The sequence below is a fragment of the Hypomesus nipponensis genome, chromosome 1 (genome assembly GCF_054491055.1).
Source record: "Hypomesus nipponensis isolate SF chromosome 1, ASM5449105v1, whole genome shotgun sequence".
NCBI classification, from domain to species: domain Eukaryota; kingdom Metazoa; phylum Chordata; class Actinopteri; order Osmeriformes; family Osmeridae; genus Hypomesus; species Hypomesus nipponensis.
The window spans coordinates 8,920,818-8,933,245 of NC_140361.1; the positions used below are offsets into that span (position 1 = coordinate 8,920,818).

General features: G+C 43.0%; 1 protein-coding gene across 1 annotated transcript; it reads right to left on the reverse strand.

Annotated features, from left to right (window-relative positions):
• Window positions 1–3,323: 3,323 nt before the first annotated feature.
• On the reverse strand, window positions 3,324–8,780 carry tbx22 (T-box transcription factor 22). The gene is made up of 8 exons (XM_084699054.1): window positions 8,429–8,780; window positions 7,717–7,960; window positions 6,827–6,928; window positions 6,376–6,550; window positions 6,084–6,248; window positions 4,957–5,021; window positions 4,458–4,540; window positions 3,324–4,345 (listed from the first exon to the last, which is right to left on the reverse strand). The coding sequence occupies exons 1-8, from the start codon at window positions 8,583–8,585 to the stop codon at window positions 3,804–3,806; spliced, it is 1,533 nt and encodes a 510-aa protein (XP_084555180.1). The 5' UTR covers window positions 8,586–8,780; the 3' UTR covers window positions 3,324–3,803.
• Window positions 8,781–12,428: the final 3,648 nt, after the last annotated feature.

Sequence of the window (12,428 nt, forward strand, 5' to 3'; positions counted from 1 at the left end):
CTCAGGAATGATAGCCTGTCACATACAGGAAGCAGGCAGAGATGAAGAGCATTCATCATAGAGAGAGAGATAGAGAGACAGAAGGGGAGAAAAAAAAAGAAAAAAAGAGAGGGAGATAGAAAATAGATAACGTTTCAGATTACTGTCTGACCAAACCCCCAAAAACTGATTTCTGATGCAAGAGAAAGTCGATATTGAAGATTGTTATTACAAGCACACACACACACACACACACACGCACATAGGGCCTGAGTGATAGAACATACCAGGTTCAAAGATTCCAGGAGTTTGAATGTGTGTGAATGTGATAGACAGCCAGGGTCAGAGTGTGTGTGGTGTTTGTTGGTTTTAAGCAGAGTGCTGACAGCTCTCTCACCAAGGCCTGTGTGCGTGCGTGTGCGTGTCTGACTGCAACTAAAATTACAACTCTGTACCTCAGTGGATGTTTGCGTGCCTGTTTCATTTGGAGAGAATCATCATTAGAGAGGGCAATAGTGTGTGTGAGGAATCTGTATGTGTGTATGTGTGCAGGTTTGTTTGTGTGTGTGTGGAGTATGAAGGCTGCTTATTTCATTAACCCTCCCTCTGATGAATGACATGACATCTGAGTGTGAGGCCTCAGTTGAGAAATTAGCAAGGAAACACACACATACATACATACACACACACAGACAGACCAGGTGCTAAGCCACATGGTAAAGCCATTGCCTCTCCACTCACCTGACCCTTGCTTCAATATTACTTGAGCCAGGCGGTCTACACATGCCTGACCAACACCCTAATGACCTCTCATCCCCATGACACACACACATACACACACACACACACACACGGTTCTATCATCAGTTTAATGCCACAAGCACTTCAGAGAAGTATCACAGATATTTGGCCAGTGGTTGGTCAGTGAGGTTTCAATGAATGAAGCAGCAGATGAGAGATATGTGTTCTCACCTTGTAGTACAGGACAGTGTTGGAGAGAGGAAAGGGGAAGGGAAGAGCGTAGAGGAGGGGAGTGACTACTTGAATGAGACCACTAGTAAGACAGTGGACATCAGTTTATTGGCTGGTATAAATGCGTTCGATAGGGCAGCAGATGATTTCTTAATAAACTGTTAAACTACCCTTGCTTTTCACATTACTGAGCCAGTCTAATTCAATTTGAGCAACAGCTGGTTTCACTTTCAACTTTACAGCTGGGCTCAGTCACGTCCCATAAGCTGACCTGATAAATAACCAGCTTTTATTGAGTTTGCAGAGAAAATAGCATCCAGTATAAACTCATGCACCCACGATGCACCAGAGCCAACACAGGCAAGGCTAGAGGGCATGGAGTTGCATTTAAACTGGACAGATGAGTGTGTGTGTGAGTATGCATACATGCGGGTGTGTGGTGTGTGCGTGCACACACATGAGTGTATACATGTGTGAGGATGTATGCACGTATAAACGCATGTGTGTGTAGCAAATACCTCATAGCTGACCAGTGTGTGTCTCTGCTGGTGTATGTTAATCTAATGAAGAGAGAGTATATTTACACGTCCCCCCTCATTCAGCCAGCTTCTCTCCTGTTTCAGGATGCTGTTTCATATGATTGGAAACAAATGACTCTGGTGTCTGATTTCCCTCCCAGTGCCACCTGTCAATCAAACTGGAAAACCCTGCAGTGCCTACTTGGCACAAAGTGAGTGATTCAGTGTTGTGATTTGATGTCATTTAAACCACCATGTTCAACGTGATTATGTTGACACATTATCAAGCACATTACCAACTTGTTAACCAGGCAGGGGTTGATGGTAAGATTATTTAGTATGACAATGCAGTAATTTATGATTTATAAATGTGATTATAAACATATTTATTCCAACATAGTAATCTTTGTTTTTCCTAATTTTCTGTATGTGTGTGTGGGGGCTGGGGGCGGGGGGTAAGGTTATAATGAAAGGCATGTTTAATCCGTATTTACTGCTGGAGGAAAGACACTGTGGCAGCTCACAGACCAGTAGAGGTCATTTGATTACATTTAGTGATTGTGACAACTTAGTTTCCTGACTTTGATTCTAAGAGCAGGTGCACAGCTACATTGAGGCAGGCTGGTATGAAAGCAATTAATCTAATTGAAAGATCACAGAATTAGTGGGAGTTTCTAATCGGTGTTCGTTCAGCATGCGTATGCCGAATTGTATGAAATGACTGACACTATCGAGTTACCGAAGCCGATTACTGCTGTCTACGGACAAAGAGGAGGTTGTTTGATACCGACGCACCTGACCCCTCTGCGAACAGCGAGGCCTTAATTAGCTCCTTCCTGCTATTTCCATGTCGCGCACACGTTAGTACGCTGACTTGCACGGCCATGACAAGTAAATTGCTGTTTGGTTTTGACCGTTTGTCGGGAAACGGGCCATTTCCCCCGCTTTGGCTAAGCCGCAGTTCCAACAGTGGCACAAGACCGACAAACGGAGGGAGGAGGGATTCTTGGGTTTTTAGTCGCGCTAAAGGCAATAATTATCACATCAGAGAGTCAACAACTGGGCGGGTGTGTCTCTCTGGTTTTACAAAAGAGAACAGCAGTTTAGTGGTTGCCTTGAGGAATTCTCAGCGTCAGTGTTCCATTTTCTGTTCCCTGTGGCGCATGGTATTGAAGAACTCTCAGAGGATGACAGAGGCAACCAGAGAGACAGCCGCTAGATCAACAGTCCTCTTCAATAACGTAGGTCAAGAGCAAAGCTTTTCAGGATAACCACTCTGGTTCTGTAGGTTATGCAATAGTGGTATACAGTAGGATATCGTATTTGATCATGATAGCACACAATCCCCCTACAACACTGGTGACATGCCAGCACAGGAATATAGGTCAACATTTCCTCAGTGCTATTGCTGCACAGGACTGTATTTGATCAAGTATTGTACAGAATCCCTCGTTCAACCTCATACTTCTCTGATTAGCCTTGTTATTGCTAATAAAGTTTAGTAATGGAAACTGGCTGGCCGGCTCTTACTCACTCCAGCATCACACAGACATGGTGAGATCATAACCAGTCAAGGGTGGCCAACCCACACATAGGGACCCAACTGAACTTTCTGTCATCGGCTATCTGGATCGCAGAACAAAAATAAGAGTTCAGCTTAGAGAACCCAACCTTTAAGCAAATGTGGGACTACTTACACAGAGAATAGGAATTTCGGCATCTGTATTGTATACTGTGCAGTATTTCAGAGAAATTCAATGAAAGGCAAAGTGTAGAAGTTATGTAACATGTAGTTCCTGGTGTTGTAATTTACTGTTCCATAAACACATAGTTGAAAGCAAATAGTTTCCTCGTTCACGTTCTTTATATGTATAAAAAATATATGACATGGATGCTGTGTACCCATGAGTCACATGGCTTATACGTCTTCCTTTTAAAAGGCACTTTTGGTTGTTTAAACCACAATAACAAACTCTATTTGTCAGTAAGTTCATGACACTTGGTTCATTGACTTGGTGCTCAAAAAACACTTTTATAGTCCATTGACTTTTGTAAGGAATAAAGATGTGTGTTTCCAAGATGGTACTCTCTTTAACTCCCTTATAGTCCTGTGGAAACATATGGCTGAGTGGGCATTGTCTATGACTTAGTTCAAATCCATTGCATGGCTTGAGTGCGTTACCTGAACAACCATCCCAAATGTGTCATGCTCTCATGCTCCTTTGGTAACCCGGCTTCGGTGAGTCCGTTTCAGGCTAGCTGTTCAGGCAAGGTCCAGGCTTAGTTGGTGAGAGGCTGGGGCCTAGGTGGCCTGGTGGAAGGTTAACTCTGTAGTCAGAGGCAGTGGTTGGTGGTGGGATGCCAGGCTGTCTGTAGGTGCCCTCGAAGGCAGTCCGTGGTGCCCTCAGCCAGCTTGGTGTGGCGAGAGAGCGCTGCGAGGTGGGGGTTTATGGGAAGGCCGTAACGGTAGAGGCAGTGGGAGGCACCGGCAGCAGAGTCAGGGAGGTGGGGGTGGTGAAGATGTGAAGCCCGGGGATTCAGAGGGCTCTGCAGGGGAAGCAGGCAGGAGGGGGCCCCTAAGGGCCCCTGGAAGCACGAGCCCCTACAGTAGGAGGCTTTCTTCCCCTGCAGCGCAGAGAAGAAGGATAAGTCTGAGAGCGGGGGCAGAGGGGGCAGCCCCCTCAGTCTGCCTCCCTCAGGGGAGGAGAAAGCCCGGGTTGCTAGAGGGGAGGAGGACTTGCAGTAGAGGGGGAGGCTGAGGCTGTGAAGACTGCCCTCCTGGCAGGAGAGGGAGAAGGGGTGTGCAGGAGGAGGGCAGGAGAAGGGGATGAGGCTCTTCAGGGGCAAGACCCCGCTGGCCGACATCCCAGAGTTTCCTGCTCCGGACAAAGAATGCAAGATGTTGGTATTGACGTTGCAGTAACTGTGTGATTGATATTGTTTTCATATCCCTTTGATGGCGAATGTTAGTGCAGGGTTCTCCAGTACCTTGTAGAAGAGTGAAGGGCTTGAAGTCTAAGCTCAGGGGACTTCTCCATGGGTAGGACTCCAACAGTCCATCTAACACCCCCCTACACACAACCATGCACGCACACAGCCATGTACAGAAAGATAGTTTCAACAATGTTTCCCTACACATCATATAACATCTTTGAAGATATTTTCTCAAGTAAGAATGCCCGGTTTTTAAAACACTTCATGCTAAGTTTAATTCTAGAAGAAAACGGTTAAATAGCTATGTGGAAAACCATGCCTGGCCCAGTTCAACTCAATTTACAGGGTTAAAAAAGTGTATTTATTGAAGTGATAAAAGATTACATTTCTCACACTAAAGCCATGTGATTGAGAGAGCTGAAGTACAGGCTATGAGAGTTCTGTGGGTTGAGTAAGGGTGAGGGTTCCATAATTGTTATGTTTGTTGAGGAACAAACAACATCCTAGAGGTATTGTTGACTGTATGAGCAGAAATAAACTGCTACTAGTGTACCTGTTCCTTCCAGGGTCTCTGAAGCCTTTTGCAAATGGATTCCTGTCAATCTTCAGCTTAGTTATCTAAAAAGAGAAAGGAGAAGAAAATGTTTGTTGTATGCACCTGTAGACTTGTTCCTTTCTTGAAATAACATGTATTGTTTATATTGAACAACACTAGCCTTATACATTTCGGCTATACCCTTTCCCAGGTAGCTAGTGAGCCAAAGTGCAGAACAAGGGTGCTGGTCTTTCATTGACCTGTAAAACTAACAATGACTTCAGTTTATGAGAGAGTATGTGGCAGCATAGACATCTCCCTCTGGGACTCCATCTCCCAGCAGCACCCTGGGCAGCCGCCATGTCAAACATGGACACTGAAGCAAGGACTGGTTATTCAGAGTTTTATGTGAGTGTTCAGCCCATAGTGAGTGAGTGTGTATATGTGTGTGTTTTATAAACAGATTTTATGGCAGTGGACTCCTGCAGTCGGCCCGTTACTGTGTTTCTGTAATAATACGTTCTCGTCTCGTAAAATAGACCCTGATGAAAAGAGTTGGCAGTCCCCGAAGAAGGCTCTGTTACTAGAAGAGCACCAGCCAACGGCAGGGTCAGCTGCCCTGCACACACACATTCACACACATTCACACACACACACACACACACACACACACACACACACACACACACACACACACACACACAGAGAGAGAGAGACACTTTGGCCCTCCTGCATACCTACAGGCCAGGACCTGTATGATTTATGAGCCCATGTAGACCACAGTGAAGTAAGGCCTGCAGCAGCCATACCAATGTAAGAGGAAAGTCTTGTACACTGTTGGGACAACAGCAATACAAGACCGGCAGTGGTGACAGCAACATCATAAAGTATGTCGAGTGTTTCAGCTTCTGAAACTAGAGATCTGCTTTCTGCATGGCACTGAATGGTAGTCTAATATAGATTTACCGTTAGGCCCTGTATTTTGTTTTCAAATTAAATACCAACTTTAATCTGTTGATAAAAAAAGTCTTACATTATATTACATTGTACCACCAAATGGCAGTTTGGAAGTATGGTATAACAGAATGGTGTCCATTAACTGTCAGTTACGTTGGTGCACACCTGACATGATGAGAGTGTCATACCTGTTGATTCTGATAGGCTGTAACGGTGGTGAACTCCGTTTCTTGGAAGGAAAAGGTGTAGACGCCTTCGGCTGGGAGCGACGGAATCTGGAACAGGTCCATTCGCTGGTCGTGCAAGATGACATGAACGCGAGGTTTGTATTTGTGCATCGACTGAAGTATTATCTGTATTAACAGAAAATATAATATCATTAAATTGTGATTGACGTTGTTGTAAAAGTGTATGTTGTTTAAATGATTGAATGTTAGATGTTTCAGAAGAGACAGACTGGCATTTATTGGCATTACGCACGTGTCCTTTATCGTCCATTTCATTATTGGTAAGTTTGACGCGGTCGAAACTGATGATTTGGCGCATCCACGTCTCTCCAGCGCACGGGGAGTCCGGGTGCACGTATAGGCGCGGAGCGATACAGGAATGATCCGTGTTTCCCGCCACCATCCACTGTGAGCTATGATACACATACCTGGAAAGAACACACTTTGAAATTTGATCTGGTGGTTTGTTACGTGCTCACTTTTTCAAGATGTCTTTAAGTATGTATGCATTATAAATGACTGCAAACAGAATGTTAAAATAATAGAAAAATAAATAGGCCTATTACTATGAAGCGCAATCCAAAAAATATGGCTACTTGTCTCCATATGTTTTGTTTCGTGCACAGTTTTTGGAAGAAAACAATGTATTTGACTAGACTCCCTTTGAGCCACACCAAAACACACGCACAGACACTCTGACTCACCTGTAACGTTTGGAGTCCACTGGCATGATGTCCATTGCGATATAATACTGCTGGCAGGGGTCTAGGTTACGCACCTTCACGCGCACAGACGGAAACATTCTCCTAGTAAAAGGCCAACAAGTTTTGTTATTATTTACACATTAAACTGTAAATACCCTTCAGACCTACTATTTAGTAAGAATGATAGTATCAAAAACAGGCATTTTTATTGTAGGGCTGTAGACCTATGTTGCGCAGCGCTTGCTGGTGTCACGAGAAGGCACCTTTTAACGGTCAAGGTGAAGTTTAGTGGGACTTTTTTTTAACTGATTTACGGCGTTGGCTCTAACAACTGAATATTAACGTTTCAGTTGACAAAGCTAATAAAATAGGCTATAAGAATTTTCACAACAATAATAGTAATAGTAATAATAATAATAATAATAATAACAAACTTGAATCATTCATACAGAAAACTATATTTAACTGTGGCGATAAAGATTTCAAATTGGCTTGCTAATCTACAACCTGCAACGTCAAGTTTTTTTTTTCTCCCCAAACATTAAGATAAACTAACATTTAACTCAAATGCACCTTATTCACAGTCCTACATTTGACATTCCAATTTCAATAGTTTCTATAAGTCATTTCACCCTTAAAAAAACATACAACTACACTGTAGAACTTTTTCTTTATTGTTTTGGGGAATGTGTCCATTAAATCCGTAGGGAAGCCTTGATGTAATAACTGAGAAATTGTATTATTATTGGTCCTAAGGAATATGTTTGCAATCAAATATAATAGAATTGTTAGGGTCTCATTTTCATAATTTAGATACATCTAAATGCTGCGGTCTACATGTTGGTTAGCCTACATGTTAGTTAGGGCGAGAAAGCTTGTATCCATGTTACCTGCCAGCCTTGGTGATGATCATCTCCGTACCGATCTCATGGAATCTGTTCCACAACTCTGAACCCTGCAGCTCTACCCGAACATCTCTGCCCGGATGACACATACTCTCCCCCGGCCCCCTGGTCTCTTCAGCCAGACCGGATTTGTCCACCCCGACTCTCCGAGGCTCTTCTTCTGGGTCAGACCCGGGCGTCATCGGTGTCGAACGTGATTTTTTTCTGGGGTTCGACTGGTGATCTTCAACTGTAGAAAATTGCGTTTTAATTGCATATAGCAACTCTGTAGCCTACAAATGTGTACTGCCAAAAATGCAAAATCTAATAAGTTTCTAAGAAACATTTTAAAAAACGTCCTCATAAAACAACATGTACCCGTATCAAGGCCTATGCTACATTGTGATAATTAATCCCTCTACCAATTTAAGAAATAGTTCATTGTAAATTTAAAATGTTCCTCATTTAGCCTACTTTAGAAACAAAACAGCAAAAACATTTTTGAAATGAAGCCGCCTAATCTTATGAAAAACATTTAAGTTAGAATTATGGACATCTTTCTTTATCATGTTCAAATAGCCTAGGCCTACAAGGATTATTAAACAAAACTAAAAAGATCAATTGAGTCGATATCCATTCCGGGTTTGCCGTTTTTCTGACTAAATAGCAAATACGTAAAAAAAGTTAAGCAAGCAGACTTAATAAGAGGTTTACTAACCATAGTCGTCTGAGTCGTGAATTATTGTTCCTGCATCGGTTGCGGTGTCTCCCATAGAGCTTGCTTCTTTCTCGTTTTCCACTTTCATCCGCTTGCAGCTTTTACCGACCAGCGCCTCCACCGAGAACGCATGGGCTCGTGAGCTCAGACCCTGCATCCCAACGCAAGTCAATCTCCTCTTATGGTGTCCGTCTTAAATTCGTCAAGTTGTTTTCCGGTTTATCGCCTTATCCAAGGACTCGGTGCGTCAGCACCTCAGCATCTCTCCTTGAGGGTCCCTGACGACTAATTGGCCCTGTGTGTTCCCATGTCTCCAAGGTGCGCGCGTGCCTCTATGAATCCCAGATTGTTGTCCCACTGTTTCCGCCTCAGTCTCCCTTACACAGCTTCAATCTGTTTCTGACAGTCTCTCTGACAGTTCCCGTGTTTCCCTTACTGTCCCAACGCGTCACCAGAAAGAGGGCGGAGGGGAGACCCACGCGAATTCCAACAGTGGGCTCAATAAAAACGCTTTTAGGTCATTTAAAGACTGGCAGCTGTCGATAGAAAATTCATGATGGATGCAATCCGCTATATGGTTTTTATTAACTCACTGATGTGATCAGAAATTAATCAACTTTTTTTTTAAATACGTTTTGTTCATGTTATTGCCTACATGTCTGATATGAGAAGTTTTTTTTATTTATTTATTAAACAAATAATACGTCAGAAATAATTAAATGAAGGGGTTTTCGAGGGATAATTCGTCCATTTGTCGTTATCCTATAAACGAGCACAACAATCTCGACTTTGTCTATTGAGGCAAATCCAGACACTAACCAGAACCTATGCAAAACAGATTAAGGCAGCAATATATGCCATTAATGTTTTTTCTTTTTTTTTCTTATCAAGGCCTATGGGAACACTCGATTTAAAAATGTTGTTTGCTTCGAAATGGAATCATCTTAGTTTATATCAACATGTAAACTAACTAAGTAACATTTTATAAAATAAATAAACATTGTCTTTTACAAAACTGCTCAATAGAAAACAAGCTTTTGTGCTGTATAGCCTAGGCTACATTGATCAGATTCAGAGATTCTTTAAGACCTATTCAATAAAGTTTTTAATTTGTCTATCTCATTTTCGATGGGAGGTTAATTCAGTGAATTTAAAAAGAAGGAAAATCTAGAGACAAGTAGCAAGTTGGCTCTGACTAACACAGACCATATGGAACGTTCAAGCATGTTTAAAATATCTCCATGAAACTCACTGCTTTTCGGTTGAAGCTAACATTTCCTATATTAATTTGAAGGCTTTCCGTAAAACGGTCTCTCGTCTCCCGTTTCCCCGGTGTGGGAGTGGGTTTGTGGTACCTGGTGAGAGCGCGCGCACCTCTGTCTGGTTCTCATAACTGCGGAGATCAGATGGAGTTTTGCACGCGGGGGAACGGGCCTTAATGACAGGTCGAGATTATTACATTACTGTCTGACATGAAATAGATCCGCGTTACACAAATAAAGTTCAGCAAGGCTTATTAAAAATGTTTTTTAATCACAAAACATAATTGCTCTGAAGAAAAAACAAATGAGAGTGGTGTTTATGGCACGGTTGGTTTCGGCGGAGATGGAAAACTCCGGCCTCAAGACCGACAACAGACGGGAACTGGAGAACTATGACCAACTGGAATCATATGTTCTCTGTCATCAGAATCTGTTTAAGGCATTGTCTGGATGTTTATTCGTTTCTAAATTGTTGTTTTCTTTCGATAAATTGCTGTGACAAAGTGCATCGCAAACAAGCGGCCTGCATTCTGCCAGTAAGTATTCACATGGCCTGCTAAAAACAAAAAGTGATTCTGTTTTTCTCTGTGCACAGTGGAATGCCTAAACCCAACATAACAATGATCAATTATTGACAAAAACTGGATTTAGGCCCGAAGCAAACTGTAGTTTAGTCTCACACTCTAAATAATGACTGCTCAATTGTCGTGTAATTTGACAGATCTTCACTTGGAGGCTACGTGCGGCGACGCAGTTTCGGGGTCATAATTCATGGTTATTGGATTATGTGGCTGTCAGATGACTGATAGCCGTGCAGGCCAGTGATAGGTCTCACAAACCGACAGGAAGAAGCCTGTTCGTTGTTTTATGATTCCTAATCCAACACAAATCTGAATTTGTCTGATTCAGGAATGTTTGGCACATGTGTTTCCTCTTATTAAGAATGTGCACGCTCTTGGCGGAAACGAGACACTCCAATCCAATTAAGAGCGAGCCTCAAGTTTCCATCAATTCGGAAGTTTGATGATCAGCTGCAATTAGTCATCCCGAACATTTCCGCCCTGCGCATTTGCCAGAATACTGTTGAAGCTGTGGATCGTGATCTGACAGGCAAAAAGACAACATTTATATGAACAGTTGGCATTATTGGATCAAGACTGGTCAGTCCATTTATCTATTTTATTAAACAGACCTAAAGAAATGTTCATCCTAAATTGTAGAGATTACCTGTTGGCTCTCTGTTGCATATGCACATGCAATCGTACACACACATTCATGCACACAAACACCCATACATTAACAAAGAGTTGCTTTTTAGCTTTGCTTCAGTGACAGGTTTTGTTGTCTCACATTTAATGAAGAGAAATAATTTGTTGTAATACAGATTCCTCGCTTGATACATGCCTGTCTGTGTGCCTTTGTGTGTGTGTGTGTGTGTGTGTGTGTGTGTGTGCGTGTGTGTGTGTGTTTGTTCGTGTGTGTGTAGCAGGGTTGTCGGCTGGTGCCCAAAGTGTAATCATGTCCAGCCTTGTGAGACAGCATCACAGTGATATGTGTGTATAGGTTATGTTTTTCTCTCTCTCTCTGTGTGTGTGTGTGCGTGTGTGTGTTTATAAACAGAGCAGGATGTCTGTTGCTCAGTGCTGAGTGGATGTGACGGGGCTCCTGATGGTTTGTTTTAGGTTGGACCCTGATACTGAGCAGTCTGTGTGTGCAAGTATGTGGTTGTGTAAGTCTGTGTGTGTAATTATGTGTGTGTCAGAGAATGAGAGAGAGAGGAGAGAAGTTATCTTTCTGGTCATGGGGTGCAGACGGGAATGACCACTACCAGTCCAGAAGCCCAAAACTCCCTAGCCCAAATATCTCTCTCTCTTACTCTCTTACACACACACACACACACACACATGCACACACACACACACACACACACACACACACACACACACACACACACACACACACACATGCACACACACATGCACACACATGCAAACACACACACACACATCTCCTTACACACACCTCAACACCCCCCTCTCTTCCTGTTAGTCAAGCTCATGTTTTTCCATGGTATATATATATTTTTATTTTCAACATGCAGTTCATTGTAGTACTTCTGAAGTGTGCTCCCTTGGTGGAGGGGTTAAGGGGGAGAGGAGCATGGAGGCAGAAAGTAACAGGGAGGTAAGTAAGAAAGTGAAAAGCCTTCTGTCTGCACTGAAACATGAGTGATTATAGAGTGACAAATTCCTGTGAACCTGCCTTGTCGTCAGTTCTATTTTGGGTGGGACATTACGCGTGCATGCACTTCTGTCTGTGACAGATAGAGAGAGAGAGAGAGAGAGAGAGAGACCAAGCAAGCAAGAGCAAGAGAGGGCGTAAACTTGGGAGTGTGTATGAGTCTGTGTAAATGTATATGAGTGTGTGTATGTGTGTCACATCTGCTCCTTATACTGTAACCTTTTTATGTATTCCTGTCTCAGGTTCAGACATTTTCTCTGAGGCTCTTTTTGTGTGTTCCTTTTTGGGATGGAGGCTTGTCTCCCCAGGGATACTAATATAGTTTATTTGGAGTCTCAGTTTTGTTGAGATCAACCTCCTGATTGGCTGAGACTGGTTGTCCCCCATCAGGGACCTTTAACTGCAGGACTAATGGGAGAGTCAACGAGCCGCCAATCACATCACTCCTTGCCCTGGACTTAATTGAGCGTGCCAGCCAATTGGAGTTCACGCACAAT